The sequence below is a fragment of the Aptenodytes patagonicus genome, chromosome 16 (assembly GCF_965638725.1).
Source record: "Aptenodytes patagonicus chromosome 16, bAptPat1.pri.cur, whole genome shotgun sequence".
NCBI classification, from domain to species: Eukaryota; Metazoa; Chordata; class Aves; order Sphenisciformes; family Spheniscidae; genus Aptenodytes; species Aptenodytes patagonicus.
In genome coordinates, this window is record NC_134964.1 from 3,928,430 (window position 1) to 3,950,714 (window position 22,285).

Here is a 22,285-nt window from a genome sequence, read left to right on the forward strand (position 1 = left end):
TACAGCTTCTTCTGCAGGTGGCCGGGTGCCACCTGCGGTTTCTCCCGCTAGTACAGAAGGCTGGCAGGGCTGGGAACATGCCGCAGCCACAGTTCAGTCTCGCCCTTCATTTGGCAGCGCAGGCACGGAGACAGAAGGTTAGTCACACTGACACCAGCTTCTCAAGCAGAAGATGCAATAGGGTTACAACAGCCATTAGTCTGATTGTCTTTAAAGACTCCTAGCATAAAGCTTATTAATTGCCGCAGCTTTGTTTCAGGGTGAAGAAAAAGCAGTTAAAGCAGTACAGTCAAAAGTATGAAGTCATCATTGATCAGCTCAGGATATTGTGATTTTTGCAAGACAGTATCTTTTGTGACATGCAAAAACTGCAACCCCCTTGATACACCAGTGACAGCAACGTGTCTCACAACCGTGTTCTCAGCTGGTTGGAGGAACTCGTACAGCTTTAATAGCCCAGCAGAAGTATGCTTATGCAGATGAGTTCACAAGTGATTGCTCTGCAGGAAACATTATTGCTGCTAACCATAAGATATGAATGTATATGCAGACAAATTATCTGCTACCTTTTGTAAGGTTATCATGATCCAGCAGTACCTAACATCCAAGCAAGTGGCTTGCACAGAGAAGTCACATGGGTGCACACGTAATGCTCAGCCTCCAGTCAGGGAGGGTACCATTGTTGCAAGCAAATGCAATGGTAGACTTGCACCACAATAATGGAAGCGAGAGTGGCACCTTCCGCATTAGCAATAACTCATTTAAAGAAGTCTTCAGTAATCCAGGTTTAGGAGCATCCTTTTAAGATCAGGTATTCTTAATGAAGAACTTAAGGGAGTTATACCCAAACCCACTTACATATACACTTTAAAATAGACTTGAAAGCACACAACAAGCAAACTAATGCATAAGACCAAACCAGATTCTTTCATCAGGTTCACTTAGCACAGTACAAGGGGGTTTTTTGTGTTGTATTTGTTTTTTTTTTTTTTTATTCCCCTCCCCCCATAAAGGGGGAAGCAAAGCCTATAGGAACTTGGGGAGAATTGCCTACACATTAGATTTCCCCACCACCACCTTTTATTAATAATTGAAGAGATATCTAACATACAATACTGAAGTGACATGCTATGTTTCAAGTGTAAGTCATGCTTATGAAAAATCTAGCCATGAAAAACTGACCTCTCCTGCACCACCATAAGAGCGAGAAGCTCAGAGAGCCAAGTCAATATAGTTATTCAGACACATTAACTCCTAGGAGGTTCCAGTTAATGAAATAGCTCAATCCAAATTTTTCCAAAAAGCTGGAAAACAGGACTATAGTTCTTCCTCTCTATCCCCTACCCCCCCCAAACCCCACCCTGCACAACCACCTTTAGAGACAGAGTAGGTTACCGTAAGTAATGATTTTGGGAGTAAAGGGACAATAGATTCCAAGACAAGGCCTTCATTTCTGCTCTCTAGAGCAGGCAACTGCTTCAAAGCATTTCCTGTGCTCTATGCTAAGGCTACCCGAACATACTTACAATTGGTTAACTGCTGTACTTGCCCTCCTCCACACTATTACTTGCAGTTAAGTAGTGCTACTGCAGTCTTTTAAATATTTCTCCAAAAGGCAGAAGATAGTTTAGCTCAGTCATGAACAAGGTCAAACTAATCAGATTTCTGTAAGAGATATTTAGAGAGAAGCATCAATTCACTTGTTTTGCAGTAATAGAAGGCTGCTATACACAGAAGTCAGAGCTTGGGGTGACCAAACCCACCATCTTCAGATTTGAATCTCTCATGGTTTAGACCTGCATTCTTGCCATTATAGATTTTTGATTAAGTATACTTACCATAATCAGTCAGCTTTTAAGAGAGCAATTGACACAGTTCAATTTGATGTATTGATATGACTTTATTGAAGTTCAAACATAAATCCTCTTTAAAAGCCTACTCAGTGTATTGATTACAGCAATTAGGTTACGTAGAATGTAATAGGTTATGAAGAGGTTTGCAGAGCAGTGGCTCATGCTTTGTGAGAAGCCTGTATTGCCCACCTGCATTCTTATGCCTGACAGGGGCAGTAAGAGCCAGAAAGAGAACAAGTATTTACAAGTATCTCTCAGAAAGAATGACGTTTACAGTTAGAAATTCACATATGTACAGTTTTGAACTGTTCAAGTATGTTGGTTGGACAAAGTGCTACAGGTCACATAAAAAAACCACAGTAAGAGACACAAGGAGCTATTAAGACAAAGAGGTGGCAGTCATTTGTGTGCCAAACAACTTGTAGGGGGTTGCAGTATATGCAAGACCTAGAAGTTGAAAGTATCTGGAGTATTGCCCTGAATTTGGAAAGTGTAGCTGGCAGCAGTAGATTCTGGTGCAACATTTTGGTCTTCCTCCTCCTAGAAGGAAAAGAAAAGAGTTTTGAAAGAGCAGTAGCATTTCAGCCTAGTAGTCAGTGCTAGAATAGAAAATAAAAGCAGAAAAAAATCATCCTGCAGCCACTTACTTCTGCTGAGAAATATTTCTCAATCAGGGTGGATGAGGCTTTGTACACTTGTTCGTTTTCATGCGACTGGAGAGCTTCAATTTTGTCTAGACCTCCACACTCCTCAATCATGAGGCAAAGTTTTTCTGTCTCATTAATCTTCTCGGCAGCCTGCAAGAGACAAGCATGGAATAACCTCAGGAAAGATGCATGGCACCAACTAGTGGAGAACCATTAGCAAGAGCTTGGACAACGATTGAGTACACTGCATCCACATACCAAGAAAATATTGGAAACGGCATCCAGAATAACTAGCACAGTTTTGCTGTCTTTAGCTGAGAGGAGATTCAGTAGGGGTTCAACAACACCAGCCTGAACGAGATACACGATCTGGTCAATTGTTCCACCACTTGTGTAGTTAGTCACAGCCCACACAGCTTCCTTTTGAGATTTGAAATCCCCCTGTGAAGGTAAAAGCAGGTTATTTGAACACAGATAGTAGTAGTAATAGCAAAAACCTCAACATAGTAAATATAGTTTTTGTTTACCTTCCTCAGAATACCAATGAGATAAGGTACAAGACCATGGTCTACAACTTGCTGAATCTGGTCCTGTCGTCCAGCAGTGATGTTGGACATTGTCCACGCTGCTTCTTTCTGAATGTTGTTTTTATGATGAGAAAGGAGACTTGGAAAGACAGATAGTGCTCCCGAGTCAATAACAATCTGTGTCTGCTCATCAGTACCAGTGACAATATTTCCTATGGCTCTTAATGACGGAGTCTGAAAGAAATATGAAAATAGTACTTAGGAAAAACGGTATCATCTAATCTGTACTTGAACAAATACAGCCATACTCGATGCCCCCTCCGCTCTAGCCTTTCCAGTTAACAGCATGATATACTATGTACTAATGAGCTTTAAGCTCCTCGTTAGCATTACATATGCAGACATTAAGCATGCTAAGACTGCACACCTTCCAAGGCCAATCTGCAAACAACCACCCATGACAGAGCTTAGGAAAACTACCTCCGAAGTACTAATGCTATTATACTATGATTATAGTATGCACAGGGCCCACTTCTAAACACTGTCCCTAGAATTTGGATTTGCAACAGTAGTTTAGAGTTAAAAGCAAGCTTTAAAGAATGTTGACTGTTGTGCTGGCCTGTGTGTTAAATCCAATGATTATGTAAAGAAGGTTGATAGTCAGACAGCAATAGTCTATGCCTCATGTGGGGCAGTGTCCAGGCAAGACAGAAGCTCAAGTCTTACCTACGCAAAACCTGGAACAAGCATCAGATTTATGCATAAAAAGAACCAGTTACATGGACACTATTCTAACTGCAGGTTTATTCATGACTCAAATCAAGCAACAGCAATCTGCATGTCTGATATCTTACCATTATTGGCAGTTCACTACATCCCAGGAGTTTCACAAGTTGTGGCACCAATCCAGTTTTCACTACAACTTCTATCCTGTCATTGGAACCATCTGTCAGATAGGAAAGTGCCCAGCATGTGTCTGCCAACACCTCATGATCATCATGGTGCAAGAGCCGAACGAGAGTTGGAAGAATCTGCTCAATAGCTTCTATGGGTGGTGCAGGATTCTTATTACGACACAGGTTTGAGAGCGTCCAGGTAACATTGCGTAAATATCCAGACTGCAAGAGTTGAAATAAATGGTTAGCAACTGTTTAGTTACTTGAGCTCTTTTGCTTACTTATTAGTAATTCTAACTTGAATCATACCACACACTTACAGCCAGAGAAGAGAGATCCGGAATAGCTAGTAGACTCAGCAGTGGCTCAATCGCACCAAATTTAATAACCAGATCTCTATAGGTAGAGCCATCCCCTGAGAAAACAAGAAAAGTAGCCAGGTGAAGACGAGAATAGAGGGATGTGTGCATTATGTGTTAGATGAATTCTTCTACTGCTTAAGAAGTGCTAGATAAAATAAAAAGAAATAAGAGGACAAAAGGACTACTGCCATGGTTAAATCATATGACATACATGTGTTTCTAATCAAGCCACTGAGATTAATTTTTTTTCTGTTGGAAGAAGAGGTAATTCATTGTATGTTTTCTATACAGCTTTTCTTAGAGTTCATAACTAAGCAGGGACTTGCATGTTTCTTTGAAAACATATCTAAGCCCTACCACTAGAACAGAGCTCTTCCCATAACATGGGACTTCAAATGCATTATAATCATTGGTTACGTGTTTGGGTTCTATAGTATAATGCTGAAGGAATGTCAAAGTTTGCAATAGAATAATTCAGTCAAGGTACAAGAAATACCTTACAATTGAGTTTAAAAAAACTCTACAAACTTTAAGAAAAGTCCAATCAAACAAGGCTTTTGTTGAGCTCATTTTCTGTGTGAAGATTCGCTATTCTCTGTAAGGCAGAGCTGTTGGAAACCATAACAATACAGCAGATACTGTATTATAACTATATTATTAATTTTGACTTTTAAGAATAGGATCCAACACTGGCAGATCAAGTAATCCTGAAAGGTGCATGAGAGACTGAAATATATAATACTTTCACATCAGTAAGTAGCTGTTTCAAAGCAGGGAATATTGGCCATCACATACACAATTACGTGAGCCATCTGCTTCCTCCCTTCCCCCTTCTAGTCAACACACAGAGCAGAGCTCATTGATAAATCACAAACATCCAGTGAGATATACAAAGCCCTATGTTGTAACATGGTTATATAGCTCTATGAAAACTGAACTGAAATATGGAAGCAATCCACAGGTTGCCAAGTATTGCATGAGACATCTCATACTAGGTCTGAAGATAAAGAATTGTCCACAGCATGCTCTACATTGCCTTAATGCTTTGCAAGTGGAGACATGCTCTGCAGAGTTCCCAAGAAGCTCAGCATGCTGCATGACGTGTCAGTAGTAATGTCCGCCTATTTTAAATAAGGGAACAGGTCTGGAAGAGTTGTGTAGCATATTGACATACCTGCAATATTTCCTAAGGCCCACACAGCCTGTTCACTGATGTGAGTATGGGGAGAGGCCAGTAGCGAAATAAAGGCTGGAATAGCCCCTCCATCTACTACGGCCTTTGTTTGTTCTGACGTGCCAGAAGCAATGTTGGTAAGCGCCCAGGCAGATTCAAACTGAATAGGACTACAGTCTGCTCTACCCAAGAAGGAGACAAACTTTGGAATCAAACCAGCCCGAATTATGTTGTCTATGGGGGGCTGCTTCTCTCTTGAAAGGAGTTTCCTAAGGAGGAAAACAAACAGCATTATTTTTGCCTGCAGAGACCTGAACAACAGATTGAACAGTCTAGAGAGATCCACACTTAAAAAAAGATTCAGCGTTGCCTTAACATTCAGAGAAGGCAACGCAACAAGACATGAAGGAGAAATACAGACAAGCTGAACACTAGCTTCCTAAACCTCTGTTAACATTGGTTTTGGCACGTCTTCACTATATGAGAGGTTCTGTTCAGACTCTGAACTAAAGCAGAGCCACAAGAGTCATAATAAGTCTTAATTGCTAGAAGTTTCTCAGCAGACAGGTTAGTGACTGCCAGAAGCAGCACTGCAGCAATATAGAACCTTGCTAAAGGAGATTTTAGATTTTGGAAGGAGAAAGGAAATTTAGCATACTTCAAACCCCAGTCACCTTACTGTTCACATTATTCTAAGGTAGATCACTGCACTCAAATATTGTAGTCAAGTGTTAACACAGTTTAAAGATATCTTATTTTGCTGTAACAAAGGGTTTATTATTATTACTCCTACAACTCTAAGATGGACTACTGTTTATTTTGCAACCTCAAAACCACTAGAAAGAATTACCACTTCCTAGTAAAACGTTCAGGCACTTTAAACATTCAAAAGCCACATGGTTTCAATAAAATTATGACTAAGTTAAGTGTACCTAAACATTGTATACAAGGCTGACTCGGGTGTTTGTTGAAATACTGCCTGATAAGAAGAGCCATAGCTGTTGCCATAAGCAGACACTTCGGCTCATAAGCCAATTCTTTTACCTTGCCTAGTTACTGGCTTGCACAGCTGAATTGGTTACCTCTAAACACCTTACCTGGCAGCTTGAGTAGCCTGTAGCTGAAGCTCCATATTATTACTATTAACTCCCTTGACTATTTCTTCAACTGACCAGTGTGCCGAAACCTGTACAATAAAAAGTTACATGAACGCTTTGTTGAGAGGCGTGTGTCTTCATGACCACAGAGGCCTTCTATACAATACTATGAGCAGACCCCAGTTTACAACCACTTCCTTTATTAAAAGATTATACCACTACGTGATACTCCAAAACCTCATCAGGTACAGCTTTATCTACAGTTATCTGAAGTACTGAAGCCTTTTTAATCAAGTGCTTCACACCACTGTTACAGTAGGCTTAACACAACTGGCTAAGCTACGTTTTAAGTGTTGACCATTAGAGTTGGTAGTATAGACTGAAGTTGGTAATGTATATGTAGTAGTGCTGTCCCCCACACGAGAAGGAATTCATAGTAGCATGGCTGCATGAGCTTATATTGCAAGACCTCCAAGCGTGCCCATTCCAAGTACCTACTTACCTGATTGCTCCTATTTTCCTGAAGGGGAGAAGTAGCATCATCTGGTAAAGTGCTAACATTTCTTCTTTTAAGCATCTGGTCATCTTTCTTAGCTTTCCTCAGCTCTACATTGACTTCAATACGCCTCCTTCTCATTTCCTGGAGAATATACATTCATAGTAAGTTCTTGGCTTTTACAACTCACGTGTAAAGAGATGATGGCTAAAGTACTAATTGCATCAAAATACTCACTGTAGTATCCTTTCCTTTGTTCTTGAATCTGTTCAAGCGAGCTGCTGCTGCTGCATTGGCATTCTCATTAGTAGACATCTTGCTTATTAGATTTTTGAGAAACAGGTAACAACAAGCCTGAAAACAGAGCAAATAACAAACAGCAAGTTTACTCCACAAGAGTTTAAATTTAAAGACTGGGATCAACACTTGAGAATGAGAGACACTTGTCCATGTTCAATCCAGTAACAGCCTCTGACTTGATCGAAGATACTAGTAACATAACAGCTGTCTCTTTAAACACCTAGATGTTACAGCAAACTCTAGCATTAACACAAAAGCAATAAACACACGTACATTGCTTTAAGACACTTCCAGCCACAAACATTACCAGAGTCATTGTTTATAGGAGCAAGATTGGTCTGCCTTCCCACAGACAGCACACGTACTTTTTAAAGCCTGTTTTCACTGTGTCATATACCTACGTCGCACGGGCACCCCATCCAGTCCCACCCCGACCCCTTTTTGATGGGAAGGGAGAGATCTCGTACTGGGAAGGCCCCCCTGGGGCGGGTGCTGTGCCGGCGCAGCCAGCAGCACGTAGCAGCAGCAGCCACACTGGTAACGAGGCAGGCCCCCGCACCTCGGCCAGCTCCAAGATGACCCTCTGCCTAAGGACTAGCTTCGTTTCGCCCGCGACTCGGCCGGGACACGCCGGCCCCGTCAGCCCCATTCCAGGCAGTAGCCTGTGACCGCGGAGACCCGAAAGGCTCCGGAGGGAGCCCCCCGTAGGGCCTGCCGGCCTATTCTACAGCCGACGGAGCCCAGTCCCTTCTGACAGAGCAGGGCAGCGCACGGCCTGCACCCCCGCTGCCCCACACCCGGCTTCTCGCTGCCACAGGCTCCCCCTCCCTCCCTGCCTGCCTGCCCCCGCGGCCGGGCACCTCCGCCGCGGGCTCCGCGCACAAGCCGCCGCCGCCGTCCTCCTCCTGCCGCCGCGCCGCTCCCAGCCTGCGAGCACGCTGCCACTACCGCCGGCCGCGCCGGGCGGGATTTAAATTTCCCGCGACCCCGCCCCGCCATTGGCCAGTTCGAGCCATAGCAACCTTCTGATTGGCCAGTTTGAAATGCAGCTCGTCTCGCGATGAAGGGGAACGACTCTCCACCGTGCTCCCGGAAGGACAGACCAGACGTCACGTATTCAAATACCCGTCCCCGCCTCGACACTACAACTCCCGGCATCCAGCGCGCAGGGACGGCGCCGGGAAGACGGCGGCGCTGCCGCCTCAGCGGCTCGCCGGGAGACGGCGCATGGCATGCTGGGATTTGTAGTTTAACGGGCGGGGGGGGGGGGCGCGGCTCTGTCGGGGCCCTCCCAGGGAACGAGAGTGGGATGGCCGGGGGGGTTGTTGCACCCCTGGATGGGGCGAGAACGGGAAGATTTTCACGCTCTGAGCGGTTTGGGGCAGTTACGTGCCATTTCCTCACATACGGCCTGATTTCTACCTCAGCAGCCATCAGGTCAGGGCAGGCTTTTCCTGAGACTCCCTGCGTTGTCTCCTAGAAACGTGGCACACAGAAATTTAAAGAAAACGTGCGATTGCAGTTGAAAGCAATTCAACAGCAATCAGGACAGATCAAAGCTAAATCGTACAGAATAACAAAAAAAGCTTACCCGCCCCTGTGGCATGCCCAGAAAATCGACCGATTTGGGATTGTTTCAGATGGGTTTGGGGTGGAATACAGAAGAAGAGCACCGTGTTTCACAGGGGACATACTTCAAACCGTAAAACCTGGGGGAAAAACATGACCCCGCCAGCAACTCAAGCACTTCAACATCTGTAATGTGCAATTCAGCGTAGGCAAGCGTCAGAGATGCACGTTGATGCATTTGTGTTAAACCATTACATTAAACCATTTATACTGATCTGTAGATGCACACAGTAGTTGACAAAGATGTATGCAGAGGAGGAGGAATCACCAGTGACATTTTACGTGGCTTGTTCTGGGCCTTACAGTTCCAATCTTTGTAAAATAAAAACATCACAAAGACATTTAAGCAATAGTAGGGAAGTCAAGAGAAGAGAAAGCACATCAGTCACAAACGGTGATACTGAAAAAGGTCTAGTTTGGCAGAAAAAAAGCGGCTCAAAAGTAGAAATTGAGGTAAGACACCTGGCGTGCAGAAGGATCGGAGGGCCAGCGTGAAGAAAGTCTGCCAGGTCACGAATCGCTGGAGAGTGCGCGGTCTGGAGCCGCCTAACCTGGACGAAGGAGACAAGGAGAGCGCAGGGACAGGTGTTCCAGGGCGGGGAGAGGGCTGTCGGTGATTTGGAAACTCGAGGCGGCTGTGTAGGAGGTGCTGCAGGCCGGCGTTGGGCAACCATGCCTCGGGGTGGGAGGGAGGTGTCGCAGCTTGAAGGGCCTTATCAATACAGGAAGGCGACGAACAGAGAGTTGAAGCGGGACAGCGGGGGGCGAACAGCCCCACGGCGGCTAAGCTGGCGCTGAGGTAACGGGGCCAGTGGAGGGTGCACAGGAGTAGGGGAAAAAGGGCCGCGAAGGGACGGAGACCCGTGAGGGGACACGGCCGAGCGTGGAGCGGGATGGGACGGGGCGGAACCCACGGCAGCGCCGCGCAGGAGCCAGCGGCAGGGGCGGGACGGCGGCGCGAAGCCGGACGTCGGGAGGCCCCGGAGGGGGAAGAGTTGGGAGGCGAGGGGCCCGGGGAGAGGGCGGTTGTGGCCCGAAGCGGATCCCCTGAGGCAGGCAGGCGCCTAAGGGACAGAGGACAACGTCCTCGCGCCGCGCGGAGAGAGCTAACCGCCGCCGCGCGTGAGAGGCTTTGAACGCGCGTGAAGCGGGAGGGGCTGAGGGCACGAGCCCACCCCCGCAGACAGCGGCAGCTCGGCCTCGCATGACGTTGAAGGGCGGAGCCTCGAGGCCCGTTGGGGAGGACAGCGCCGTGCCCAATGATGTGAAAGGAGGGAGGGGCTGGGGGGCGGTGCCCTGGAGGGGAGGGGCAAGGAACGTGAGGGCGGGGCGTCCCGGTCACGAGCAGGGAGAACGTGAAAACTCGCTTGGGGGCGGAGCCAGCGCCCGTCGGGCGGGGCTCTTACCGCACGGCGCTGAGAGCTTTTGCTGGGTGACCCAGTGGCCTAATGGATAAGGCATCAGCCTCCGGAGCTGGGGATTGTGGGTTCGAGTCCCATCTGGGTCGTGCCGCGCACGTTTTTGTGGCCCTGCGGCAGGTCCAGCGCGGAGGCTGCCCGGCCTCTCCTGCCGCGCAGAGCGGCGCGGTGTTATCGCCCACCCCGACCGCCCCAACACTTTTAGCCGCGCCGCCCGCTGCTGCCGGGGCCGGTCGGGGAGCTCCGAAGCGGAGCCAGCAGCCCGGTCTGGCGCGGGCCCCACGCGCGGCCTCACATTCTCTCAGTCGCGGCCGCCGCAACCGCCGCCCTGTCGGCGGGGCGCCTGTCCGCGCCGGGCCGTTGACCCTGCCCGCCGGCACCGCGGCCCTTCCCGGGCGCCACCGAGCCTGGTGCCGCCGCCGCCGTCTCCCTCCTTCCCGCGGGGATCCTGCGGCGGCGGAGGGCCTCCGCCCGGGGCCCGTCTCTGGCAGGAGGACGAGGCGTGAGGCGGCCGGAGCGGGCGTCGCCGTGGCCGCCGCAGCTTTGCGGCCGAGCGTGGGGCTGGTGAGTGTGTCCGGCTCCTGGGAGCCCAAACGAGCCGCAGGCGGTTCGCGGGCGGGCGGTTCTCCTCTAGGCGCTGCGGGCTTGATCCCGGGCGGACCCGAGGGCGGGCTGGCCGGGGCGCGGGGGCCGTCGCCGCGTCCCGGCCGGGGTCGCGTCTCTGGGTCGCACCGTGGGTCCTCCAGAGCCGTTGTGGTAAACACGCAAGGGCACCTGAGCCTGTAAAACTCCTGCTGCTGCCCGCGCAGCTGTCTGCAGCCTCTGGGACTAGGACGTGGCCGTAGCGCTGTCGGTCCCGTTTTCCTCAGACCAGGGAGTCCCGCTCTGAAAGCTTTTGCCCTCTCCGCTGCTGCTGGCGTACGTGTCGCTTCTCGAACGGTAGACATACTCCAAACGCTCCTACTGTCCTTTTAATCAAGATCCTGTCCAAGTAAAGAGTCTGGAGAAACTCACTAATACAGACGTAGTCGTACGTTAATATAGGTTGAGTTACGCTACCAGCTAACTTAAACAGAAGACTCCCTGGAGCACAGAAGGTCTGCAGGACGCTCACGCGTGCATCCGTCCATCCTCAACAGCACGAGCGCGTCGCGCGCGTGACCTCCCTCGCTTGCTGCGGGTACGCGCGCTGGTTGAGCGGGAGGTGAGGTACATAAAAAACATACGAGCTCACCTCTGCCTCATCCTTAGTTTAAATTCCTATTTCCATAATAGCTATCTTGGATACTTTTGGAATGAAAATGTTTAAAATAACAAAGGAAAATAAGGATTAATAAATGCTGCAGTAGAAACTTAACACACTAACAGATGTGTTAAAATTTCATTTATTTTGCACACTATTCTGGCTAATTTTCTGTATCTTCACCCACAGCTGCTTGAGATAAAGCCCGGTACTTTTAAGAATTTTATTGAACTGCTTAATTAAGGCAGTACAGAACAAACTGTTTAAACTAGGCAATGGCTGGACCACGACACAGGCGTTACTGATGGGCAGATTTTTTTGTTGGGGGGTGAGTGTTAGGAGCTGGGATATAGTGCTTTTATAGGGGTTTTAAGTTGTTAGTTGCACCTTAAAAGCATGAACCAGTTCACTAACTTGCACGACATCCAGTAGCAGCTAGCGAGATAAACTGTCACAATGGAAATCTTGTCTGGCAATAAGGTCACCCATTTCACTTGGGAACACAGGAATAAGCCTACTTAACTCAGTAATCCAAATCAGAGTTGGCTTGGTGTGTGAAAATTTGCAGAGTTCTTCATGTTAGCAAACACAGATTTAAAAATAAAGCTTTATCTGGGGTCAGCAGAGCTGTCCCTTGGACTAGACAGTAACTATGACATTTTTCAGTCTGAAAAGAATCACTGGAAAGGGTTCCTTAAACTAAAAGAGATTACCAGCTGTGTAACTGGAGGTGGCCAGAAATACCTAAATACGTTTCATCGTAATGCACCTCCTTTACAGACGCTGAATCACAGAGGTGATGCATGTTCCAGCATCTGTCAATTGCCCTTTATAATGTAGTTCTCCATATCCAGTAGAACTGTATTTGTTCTGTATGATTGTCTCTAAAAAACACCATAGGAAGCAAGACCCTCCCCTAAAATAAAAATCTGTTGCTAAAAACACGTATCTGTGTGTTATTCGCGGGAACGCAGGTGACTGCGGGCAGTACAGACTTGTGTAGATACGGGAAGGGGGGTGTCCGTGCGCATTCCTCCTAGGCAGGGGTAGTGGGAGGCTAGCGGGACGGCAGCAGCTTGGTCTTGCTCCAGGGGGTTGTCCAGTGAGTGATTCCTGTTTCCCCTAAGGCTGCCTCTCATTAGCATGAATCGGGGGAAGGGCATAAAAGACTCCAGTTCATTTTGAGTCTGGAAAAACCTGACTTCAAAATGACAACCAAAGTGTTCTGGCTCCTCTGCTTTGTCATTAGATCAACTTCCAGCTCAGTGGCCGGTAAGTCTGTTAACATTCAAAGCGGGGCTGGGGCATATTTGCCTTTGGTATCAGGGGAGGCTAAACACATTACTACAAATTCTTGCCCGAGCAGCCCTCTTCAGCTGTAGTCTTTTCAGCAAGCGGTAGCAGTAATCACGTAAGGGCTCAAGAAGGAAACATTTCAACATGTTTGTGGGATGGGAATGTAAATTGCAATATTTGATTTGTCAGCATTTGAGAGAATTAAGAGCACCTGCCAAAAGCAGGCAGTTAGCTGGTGCCGTGAATCCTGCTAGCCATCGTTCAGCAATTGAAGTTTGACTTGCTTCCGCATATGGGGTTTCTTCTATTTGTATGTGACCTTTCCCTTTTAGTCTCCTTCCCCTCACCTGTAGACTCCAGGTTTCTAATTTATTTCAACATGCTCTGTGCTGTCATGTGTGCCTGCAGCAAGCTGTCCTAGACAAATTTTTTTTTTAGTACCTCATTGATGGAACAGAAATAAAAGATACACATCTGTTCCATTGGGAAGGAGCTGATTATGTTGCAGTTGTATTTCTTAGATTGCAAGAGCTAGACAGAAATATGCTGGTATAGGAGAATGAACCTCAAGGTCCTGAACAGATTGAGTAGAGAAAAAAAATGAACTATTTCTTGTTACAATCCATGACTAAGAAGGCATGATAAACTGGTAGAAGAGTATACTTATAAAACCAAGTCCAAAACACCTGTTCAGAGTTCACAGCTTCATATTGAAACATCTCCAACACACCCTTGCCTATTGCTTTCTTTAGCTTGGACTTCTTCCACCCCTTTCTTCATGGACATTCTTTTGACTTTACGTGTGGCCAGCCCAAATATCAGGGAATCTTTCCCATGACAGCAGCTGGTGGGAGCAAAAGGGGGAGAAGTAGCAAGGTCAGCAGTTGAGTCGGTTATAGAAGATAAACCAGGACGTTGTTCATCTGTGTATGTCAAATCTCTTTTCACATAAGGAGTTAGGATCAGCCTCCTACACGATGCTAACCACAGACAGTGAACACCCAGACAGTGACTGTGTGTGGGTGAACTGTTTTAAAACTGTGCTGGCTAACTAAAGGCAGGCAGTGAAGGACTAAAGTAAAAGGGAAATGAACCGCAAGAGGAAATTTCTCTGTTCCCAGGCTAAACGGAAGGTCCTTTTGCTTTGTGAGGTCCAAGTGATCAAGGTAAAGGTATAAACGAAGGCCTTAGGCGACTGTCCAGCTTGCGTGAACAATGTCATTAAGCCTTTCCATTTTTCACTAGATTTCCAGACGCTTCCTCTCTTTCTCAGCCCTTGTCCTCTCAACTTAAGAAAAGCCTTGAAATAATTGTTACTCAGCAGCAATAGCCTAGCTACCAGACTACGGTACTACTACTATACAACTCTGTAGTGCAAAAGTCAGAGACCCAAAACTGTGGATAAAGATCTTGTCGGTAGCGTTCAAAGCCCAAAGCCCCTGAAGAGTCCAGATGACATTGTCAATAAGGCATCCCATGGATGGGAAAACCAAATAGTTCTGTTGTCACGGTCTTTTAAACAAGCATCCCAAATGGCAACGTGAACCTTGTTTCCTCAGATGTTCCCTGGAGATTCAGGCTTTTGAGAAAAGGGTTTGTTTGTAAGTCATGTTTTTAATTTGCAACAATAATAAAGTAAAAATGCAGATCTCCTGTGTTTTGCTCACACAGCTGCATTCTCTGTACTGGGCCTTCCATGTTTGAGTTGCAGGAGAATGAGCAGCTCTACTATATTTCATCTGTTGAACTATTTATCAGTTATATTGTCATATTGTTGAAGGCCTCACTTATGGACTAGAGCCTCAAATCTGCCAGGCGCTTCCCATTCAGAAGCACATGGAATAAAAAAAATCAAAATGCTAATTCGCTCGCTCTGCTTTTTGTGTGCGTAGGATCCCTGCCCTATGCCGAGAAACCCGGTCAGGCTCTCAGCAAAGCAGCTTATGGTTCAGCAGACGCTGCACCTGGCCAAGTCAAACTGCCAGCCTGGGGCACCAGCAGCGCCAGAGAGAATCACACGGAACACTGGCTTCTGACTCTTGCCGACCCGCAGCGGCCAAGACCTTCTGAAATCATCTCCCTCTCATCAGACAAAAAGAAACGCACCAAGCCTTCTCTAGAAAACAGCACAGGGCTGAGGAAACACCTCTTGCAGTATGGAGGGGCCCTACCTCTGGAGAGCCCGACTGAGGGGCCTTCTCCTGCCTCCTTTGACTTCAATCATGCGAACAGAAAGCACGCGGATAGACGGCTGGCTGAGGCTGCCAACAGCATGTCAGCTCTCTTCCATCACGCAGCATCTTCCTATCAAAAGATGACGTCCTTAGTGGAGGCTCATCCTTTTCCAGACTCTGGAGCAGTGGAGTCAGATGATCCTAACGCGCTGGATCACTTCAACCGACCAGGCAAGATAATCCCCTATAAACGTACTGATCCCTTGAAAAAGATCACCAAACCCTCCTGGGTCACCAACCGCCAGACATCCAGCTTGCCATACGACTTCAGCGCGCCGAAGAAAGGTAAGGGGCTAGACTGCTCTGGCAAGGGATATCCTGAGCTTTCCAAAGGTTGGGTGGCATAATTTGGGTGAAATATCCCAAAAGGGCCTGTTGCTGTCCCTCAGTCTGCGTGCCTCTTCTAGATGGCGCATGTCTGACCGAGTGCAGGAAAGAGAGAGACGAAGTGGAGGCCTACTGCGCGAGTGAATTCGGTAAGTTGTGTCCTCCATGAACCACACAGACAAAGCAGGTGCCGCCTTTGTTCATCTATTACTGACTTTCTGCTTCTGCTCTTAAGATACTGTTTCACTGAGTATGTTAAATAATTACTAAGTACACTAAAAGGACTGGGCACAGCTCTTTATAAATGTACTACGACAAATGGTACCAAGTCTTGTTACCCTTTCCCTACCTTGGGCTAATATTGCTCTTTTTTCTGTTTTTTCTACTTTTCACTTTCACATTGACAAAGACAACGTTCTTACTGCTGGTCAACGGAACTGACAAGACCAATTGTTTTAGATACTCTAAGATTAAACATTGTAGGTGTGTTACTTAGAGCGAGTTTGTGATTTGGGGGGGCTAGTTTCAAATGAAAATAAAATGGAGAACCAAACAAAAATAAAACTGATCCTCTCTGTATAGAGGATTCTCTTTGAACTTCCTTAGGACTCAATGTCTTTAGTCCTTGTGTCCAAGTTGATGTAGCTAAAGACGGCAGAAAATAGCCTGGCATTTTTGTACTGATTGTTTAAGAGCAAGCATTTTCTGACTGAAATCTTGCCTTGCGCTTACGAAGTTGTGAAATAGATACCAACTTTTTCTCACAGTATTTTAAGAGATAAGCAAAATACATGCCTAGTGGTAACAGATGTTTCCATTTGAAGAATATAAACACGTTAGGAGACATCTGTTTTCTCTAAATGGAGAAGTCAGGAAGTGCTTTCTACAAATGCTATATTCTTTATTTTTTACCACTCTCACGCATTCCTGTCAAACGCGGGCCTTGTAGTGACCCGACCTTTGTGTAGTTCAGCCTTTAACAAATACCGGTCCCATTCATCTCTTAAATTGAAAAAGAGGTAGGAAAAAGACAGCCTGAGCAACACGTCAGCCAAGGTTCCGTTGCCGTGATCAGAGAGAGCTTTTAATTTCTTTACGTTTACAGTGCAGATTAAAGATTAAATGACTGAAGTTCTCACTCAGAGAGGCAGGAGTAACGCCGGCTGTAGAAGTCCTGTTTGCCTTACCTGCCTAACACGGTGGTTGTTTCCCGATTCCTGTAGTCAGCTCAGCACTTGTCAAAACCAGAAACTGGGTGGACAGCATGAGGTGACTGAGCATACGACATGGCCTACTTGGTGCCCTCGCCTCTTGGTATGACACGGGCCTTTCCTTTCAAAAGCTGAAGCGCTTTATTAGCGGGTTAGCTTTGGACTTCACTGCGAAGTTTTAAATGTGAACATTTTACTTTGTTAGGTAAATATGTCCCCTTTTCATATATCAGGATGGAAAACAGTACTAAAACATCACTTTCTTTTGAAACATTTTATAAGCTTCACTAAGAAACACCTCAGACCTGTAAAGCGTAAGGTTAGTAACTGAGCAAAAACTAAGGTGATGACCTCATCAAATATGATTATTTGAAGCGACTCCTGCTTTCAAGAGTGCCCACTACCGAGCCAAAGAACTTCTGCTGACGCTTTACAGCATTTTAAATGAGAGCCTTCACATACACCCTGAGTTGCCACCAAGATATGTAATCTGATGTTTGCTTTTTCCCCCCCCTCCCTTAAAACAGCAGTGAACGGAATTGTTTATAACGTGGAAAGACTGGGGAACGGCGTCCACTTGATTACGCTTTTGGTAAACGGCGATGGATTGTACAAGATGAGTCGCTTGTATATTACTCCTGATGGCTTCTTCTTTCGAGTTCACATTCTAGTTGTGGATACTTTAAACTGCAGTAAACCGTGTCCAGACTTTAAACTTGGTAAATAATTCCAGCTAAATCCAGTCCACTATTCCTCCTGCATGCAGTGCAATTTTAGTCTGCCCTAGTTTAATAGGCTTATCCTGGCTTCTTGTGATATTTTTGGGGAAAAAAAAAGTATTTACTGTTAAACTGGAGGGCTTTTCCCCTCCTGGTTTCTCTAAATTTTCAGAAGAGAACCAACTGTGTGAAGAAGTCAGGTAGCAGCATAGTCCTTTCTTAACTTTATCCAGTTCCAAAATGATTGCAAGAGTGTTCAGGATTGCCAAAAAAATTTAAGCAGGAGCTTAAGCTGACGTCCTTGTAAGTAGTCCGGTTTTCCTTCTAAATGCAAGTCTGTCAAATATCAGTATTTCCCCCCAAAAGCTTCTAATTGCAATACAAGACAGTAAATCATTACTTCCATGCAAGCACAACCCACAAGGCCCACTGAAGTTCAGGGTGCCGCTGTACTAAGCCACACGTTCGGGATATATTTCTGCAGGGTACAACTTCACATCCGTTCGTAGACCTGTTGGCCTTAGGGCGGGTGTAGTGAACAAATCCGTGCTTTCTTCATAGCACAGGAGTCTCGTTTATTTTGCAGGCAGTAGATACATTGTGATGGGTCGGATCTACCACAAGAGACGGCAGATCCCTGCAAACCTGCTGCAGTTCCTGCGAGGGCGCCTGAGGCCAGGGGATGGCTTGCTTAGAAGCAGCAGCAGCTACGTGAAGAGGTTCAACAGGAAGAGGAATCGCAAAGTGCAGGTGGCTCACTCTAAATGTAGATAAGGCTCCAGTAACCTCCGTTTAGGACACGGGCAGCAGCAGAATTCACCTACCAGAATAAACCTGGCCATGGTTTAGCAACAGTGGGAGGTAGTTCTCCTTTACCTCTGAAACTGGTTGTGATAGGACACTTGCTTTGGTGCTTTAGCAAACACTAACTGAATGTTTTGCCTAGGTACCTATATATTGTGAAGCTCAGCACAGAAGTCAGTCTAGGGGACGGTAACTGGTCAGGAATTTGCTCCAGCTGTTTTCAGAGCCACAGGTTATCATCGCCTGCCCTGCTGTAATGTACCCATAGTAATCTGTAGTAATTGTAAAGTAAAACTCTGGAGGCATTGTTCTAGGCACGCAAGAAGTAACTGCACTTTCAAACCCTTAACCCTGAACAAGCGTTAGATGATACCGTAGCTTTATCTGTAGAGGATGTCCATTGTGTTTCACACAGTTCTGCCTGAAGTATCACGTGCATTTGATTCAAAAGAAACCGACAAAACTTAAGTGTCATTGGTGTTGTTTTGGTATCCTCAGACATGTCCATGCTACTTTTAAAAATTACAATCATTCTTCAAACAGAGCTGGATTTTCACAGGAAGCATACAAAATAGCTGCGTAATTATTTGAGTATCTGAATACACGAACTGAAAGCAAATCAAGCAACTGCACAACACAAATGCCCAATTAGGCTTACAAATAGCGGCGCAAGTTTATGCCAAGGAACGCAAAATAAGCATGCAATTGCACACACATTTCGTACGCCTGGTTACACTGTCCCTTTCTTAAAAGTTCAGTCCTAGAACTGGGTACTGAATGTCATTTTCCCATGAGAAATATTACCAAGTTTGTACTTGCACATCACTAAATTTACTTTTTCAATCAAAGATACAATCTTTTAGTACCTTTAATGTGGTGGGATGTAAGAACCTATGAAACCTCTGCAAAGGGGATCTTAATGTTGGCTATTCCAAGAGTCAGTATTCACAGGTCGTAAGTCTTTAACTAATAGAATGTTCATGGGGTTCTGGGTTCTGAAAGATCCAAAAAGATCATGTAATGGTATTAAACAATGGCATCTCCTCGTTTGACGAGTCGGCTGGCTGTTTTAAGATACATATTTATATTAAAAAAAAGGGAAAACGCAGTCTAGCTTAAAATAAATATATATACAGTGATATATATGATGTGACTGGGAACAGGAAGCAGTGGCTTCTACAAGCGTTTTCTGTTTTGAAACACAGGTAGTTCTAACACAATTCTACCTGTCATACACGTCTGCAGCTTGATTTGGCGTCACCGAAGAGCTACGGAATAGTGGATGGGCGGTAAGTCACACTGTATGAAGTATTTCTCGATATGAAATAGGAGCCAAATACCAAGAGCAAACATCGTATGTTTTGGGACCCAGAAGGCTGTTACTATAGGACAGAAATTTACTCGTAGCTTGTGTCTAAAAAAATACACCGTCTCACTTTTGTTACGTGAAAGATTTTGCATGGGGCGCAGCATTTATGGATGGAATTTTCCTGAGACACTTAAGGGGCTTTTGATTTGGCAGAACGACTGTTCCTGGCAATGAATCAAAGCACTGGAGTGGACTGGGAGGGACAGGAGAAGGAAGGAGGAAGGGTTACATGTGCATCTCGAGTTTCTTTGTTTCTATTTTCAACTGAAGTCCAGGGACTAACCAGCAAGTCCTACAGTCAGCCATTTGCCCAGAACAGCAATTAAGCACCCCCCGCCACCACCCCCGAGACATTATCGTAATCTAAAACAGGCGAAGCGTGGGTACAAAAATAACATCCATGGTTGTATCTCATTTCGATTGTCTCTCGGAAGAGACAAATAATAGTATACCAGCGCTAATGACATCCAAAGCCTGAGTAAAATGCCAATGACTGACACACGACGTTTGCACCACACTCTCAGATACAGCTATTGCTCTAGAAGCAAGCCTGAAGAGCAATTTATTCTATGTTCTCTTCTTGCGTTACAAAGTCATCTTACCTTTCCTTTCTTGAGTGGAAGGTCACGCCTGAAAACGTTACCGCAACAGCTGAGCAACAAGCCACTGTATTTCACAGCCCAACCGAAACACAGCTGGAGCAGGAGCGTAACTACTGTTCTTACTTTTTACTGGGCTCATCACATGCTAACTAACGTACTGAAGAAAAAAATAATTCCTCGATCAAGAGGATTTCCGCAGTCTTGCACTCACTGTTACAAAAACCTCACAGCATGAACCACACTGAAAAGACGACAGCACTTACATGCAATAGCTGCCACGGTAATTTTGATACCTTACAGTTCATCATTTTTTCCCCAGCAGGATAAGCACGAAAATTCTGCAGCCAATACACAGAAATCCAGGTGTACAGGAATGTCGTCGTCTTTGTCTTTCCAGGGGTTTACCCAAGGCTTTTGGGTAAGCCCAACTTTTTATTCTACTTTAAATCCCCGTTAACTTCCGTATGAACTAAATCTAGACCAAGGACAATTGCTTCAAATTTGTTGGAGGAGACAAAAAGAAAAATCAGGCAGGTATAGCTCACATTATCAAAATCCGCGTTACAACATAGGACCATTTTGAAACACACATTGCAATAATTTATAAAAATACAGAGAGGAGGAGGACTGAACAGAGTTCACAAATCTTAGGAACTTACCCTGCTTTTAAGGAAGGTGGGTATGAATTACGAGTGGTGTATTTTGAGTAACACCATTTGACTATAAAAGATCACCACAAATAAATCGAGAGAACCTTAACCTACTCAACGACAATTGAAAACACTAAAAAAGGCTCTCAGCAAGATTAAATTGCACGTATGGATTATTTCCCTAATCAACCTGATTCACTGGCAATTATATATAATCTGGCAAAGCCAAGACCTACACACGGTAACATTATCAATTGTTTCATTAGAAACGCCACCAAATCAATGTCAAACACATTACTTTATTTGTCTAGGATGATGCGTCCTATAAGGTACAAAAAAGTACTCTTCAGTTTGCCACAATTTGTTAAAAACATAGCAATCTATTGCCTACAGGTAGGAAAGTTTTAAATGATGTCATATATATTTATATATGAATAAATAGTACAGAAATACTGTGAAGTGTCGATGAGATGCAGGGTATGTTCAAATGCTGTTAAAAGTTGAGATGTTTCCTTTTTGCATTAAAAACACAATGCGTACAATATGCAGCATTTTTTTAAACGTCAAAAGGACAACATAACCTAAATGCAACTACTCTTCTTTAACTTTTAAGAAGCATAAATGGATTATTTTTTTCACATTGAACAATTATTTTTAATTTTCACATATAGGTTAAATGACAACATTTGTATGTACAAAAAACCACGGGTTTTTATTAGATAAAATTATCCCAGAAGAACCTGTACACCTGAGCCTGTAAGTGTAAGAAAGTGTGGTCAGTAGCAACATCTTTTTAAGAAAAATAACAGAAGAGGTTCTTGCATAGCAAGGTGTGAGGTTAAACCCAAAAGGAGCTTATCCATAAATCAGGCAAATCCCAGATCACTGTACAACAGAAGTTAACTGTGAATTAGTGCAAAAGCTAGTCAAATGGTTGAAGAGCCGCATACAAGCCGCGGCTGATGAACTATAGACAGGTAACGCCAGCAAGTCATCTGTACGCGCAATGTGAAAGCGATAGATCGGAAAGAAACGGCAACGCCATCTGCAATCTGCATCTTCTTGTGACTCCAGCTGATCCCTCACAGTAGCACTCCTCGTACAGGAAGCAGTGAAGCAGTCCGGAACGCCTTTCAAAGATGTGATTGCACTTGGTACTTTACATTCCTAGGGTGCTTGGCGAAATATCGCTTAATTCAGCGGTGGGCAGTGACATTTCACAAAACTTCCTACCATCTTATCTGTTACAGTACTTCTGGCACCACTGTAGAAATTTTATAAAGGGACAACAGCTGCTTAAGAACGAAACGTGGCAAACGCTACCTTTGGAGCAAAATAAAGTCAGATCTCCCTGGCCACTTCCCTCCCCTAATACTGGAAATATCCGAACAGATCCCCAAAGTGTTACAAACATATTAGCGCACACTCAAA

The 22,285-nt window shown here is 45.4% G+C and overlaps 2 protein-coding genes and 1 non-coding gene across 6 annotated transcripts; 2 read left to right on the forward strand and 1 right to left on the reverse strand.

The window, feature by feature from the left end:
* Positions 1 to 1,880: 1,880 nt before the first annotated feature.
* Positions 1,881 to 9,482, reverse strand: KPNA2 (karyopherin subunit alpha 2). 2 transcript variants are annotated; one of them, XM_076353453.1, is made up of 11 exons: positions 9,444 to 9,482; positions 7,290 to 7,406; positions 7,059 to 7,196; positions 6,557 to 6,645; positions 5,460 to 5,728; positions 4,244 to 4,338; positions 3,882 to 4,145; positions 3,028 to 3,261; positions 2,759 to 2,941; positions 2,501 to 2,650; positions 1,881 to 2,393 (listed from the first exon to the last, which is right to left on the reverse strand). In XM_076353453.1, the coding sequence occupies exons 2-11, from the start codon at positions 7,365 to 7,367 to the stop codon at positions 2,301 to 2,303; spliced, it is 1,593 nt and encodes a 530-aa protein (XP_076209568.1). In that variant the 5' UTR covers positions 7,368 to 7,406; positions 9,444 to 9,482; the 3' UTR covers positions 1,881 to 2,300. The 2 variants fall into 2 exon arrangements, with proteins under 2 accessions (XP_076209568.1, XP_076209567.1); XM_076353452.1 differs by lacking the exon at positions 9,444 to 9,482 and adding an exon at positions 8,213 to 8,265.
* A 933-nt stretch (positions 9,483 to 10,415) lies between these two features.
* Positions 10,416 to 10,488, forward strand: TRNAR-CCG (transfer RNA arginine (anticodon CCG)). The gene has a single exon. It is a non-coding gene; the product is annotated as a tRNA-Arg (tRNA).
* A 2,354-nt stretch (positions 10,489 to 12,842) lies between these two features.
* Positions 12,843 to 22,231, forward strand: C16H17orf58 (chromosome 16 C17orf58 homolog). Of its 3 annotated transcripts, XM_076353454.1 has the most exons (6): positions 12,843 to 12,914; positions 14,831 to 15,457; positions 15,580 to 15,648; positions 17,238 to 17,429; positions 18,016 to 18,179; positions 19,439 to 22,231. In XM_076353454.1, exons 1-6 carry the CDS (start codon positions 12,851 to 12,853, stop codon positions 19,481 to 19,483), a joined length of 1,161 nt encoding a protein of 386 aa, XP_076209569.1. In that variant the 5' UTR covers positions 12,843 to 12,850; the 3' UTR covers positions 19,484 to 22,231. The 3 variants fall into 3 exon arrangements, with proteins under 3 accessions (XP_076209569.1, XP_076209571.1, XP_076209570.1); XM_076353456.1 differs by lacking the exon at positions 17,238 to 17,429; XM_076353455.1 differs by lacking the exon at positions 19,439 to 22,231 and having other exon boundaries at positions 18,016 to 19,280.
* The last annotated feature ends 54 nt before the right edge of the window (positions 22,232 to 22,285 follow it).

Excerpts from the sequence above, each read along its gene's own strand:
- C16H17orf58 (XM_076353454.1), top strand. The coding sequence starts at position 12,851 with ATGACAACCAAAGTGTTCTGGCTCCTCTGCTTTGTCATTAGATCAACT. Across the intron at positions 12,915-14,830 it reads AACTTCCAGCTCAGTGGCCG|GATCCCTGCCCTATGCCGAG; the intron begins GTAAGTCTGTTA and ends TTGTGTGCGTAG. Across the intron at positions 15,458-15,579 it reads CTTCAGCGCGCCGAAGAAAG|ATGGCGCATGTCTGACCGAG; the intron begins GTAAGGGGCTAG and ends TGCCTCTTCTAG.
- KPNA2 (XM_076353453.1), bottom strand. The coding sequence starts at position 7,367 with ATGTCTACTAATGAGAATGCCAATGCAGCAGCAGCAGCTCGCTTGAAC. Across the intron at positions 3,262-3,881 it reads GTAGTGAACTGCCAATAATG|ACTCCGTCATTAAGAGCCAT; the intron begins GTAAGATATCAG and ends TATTTCTTTCAG. Across the intron at positions 2,942-3,027 it reads TCATTGGTATTCTGAGGAAG|GGGGATTTCAAATCTCAAAA; the intron begins GTAAACAAAAAC and ends TTACCTTCACAG.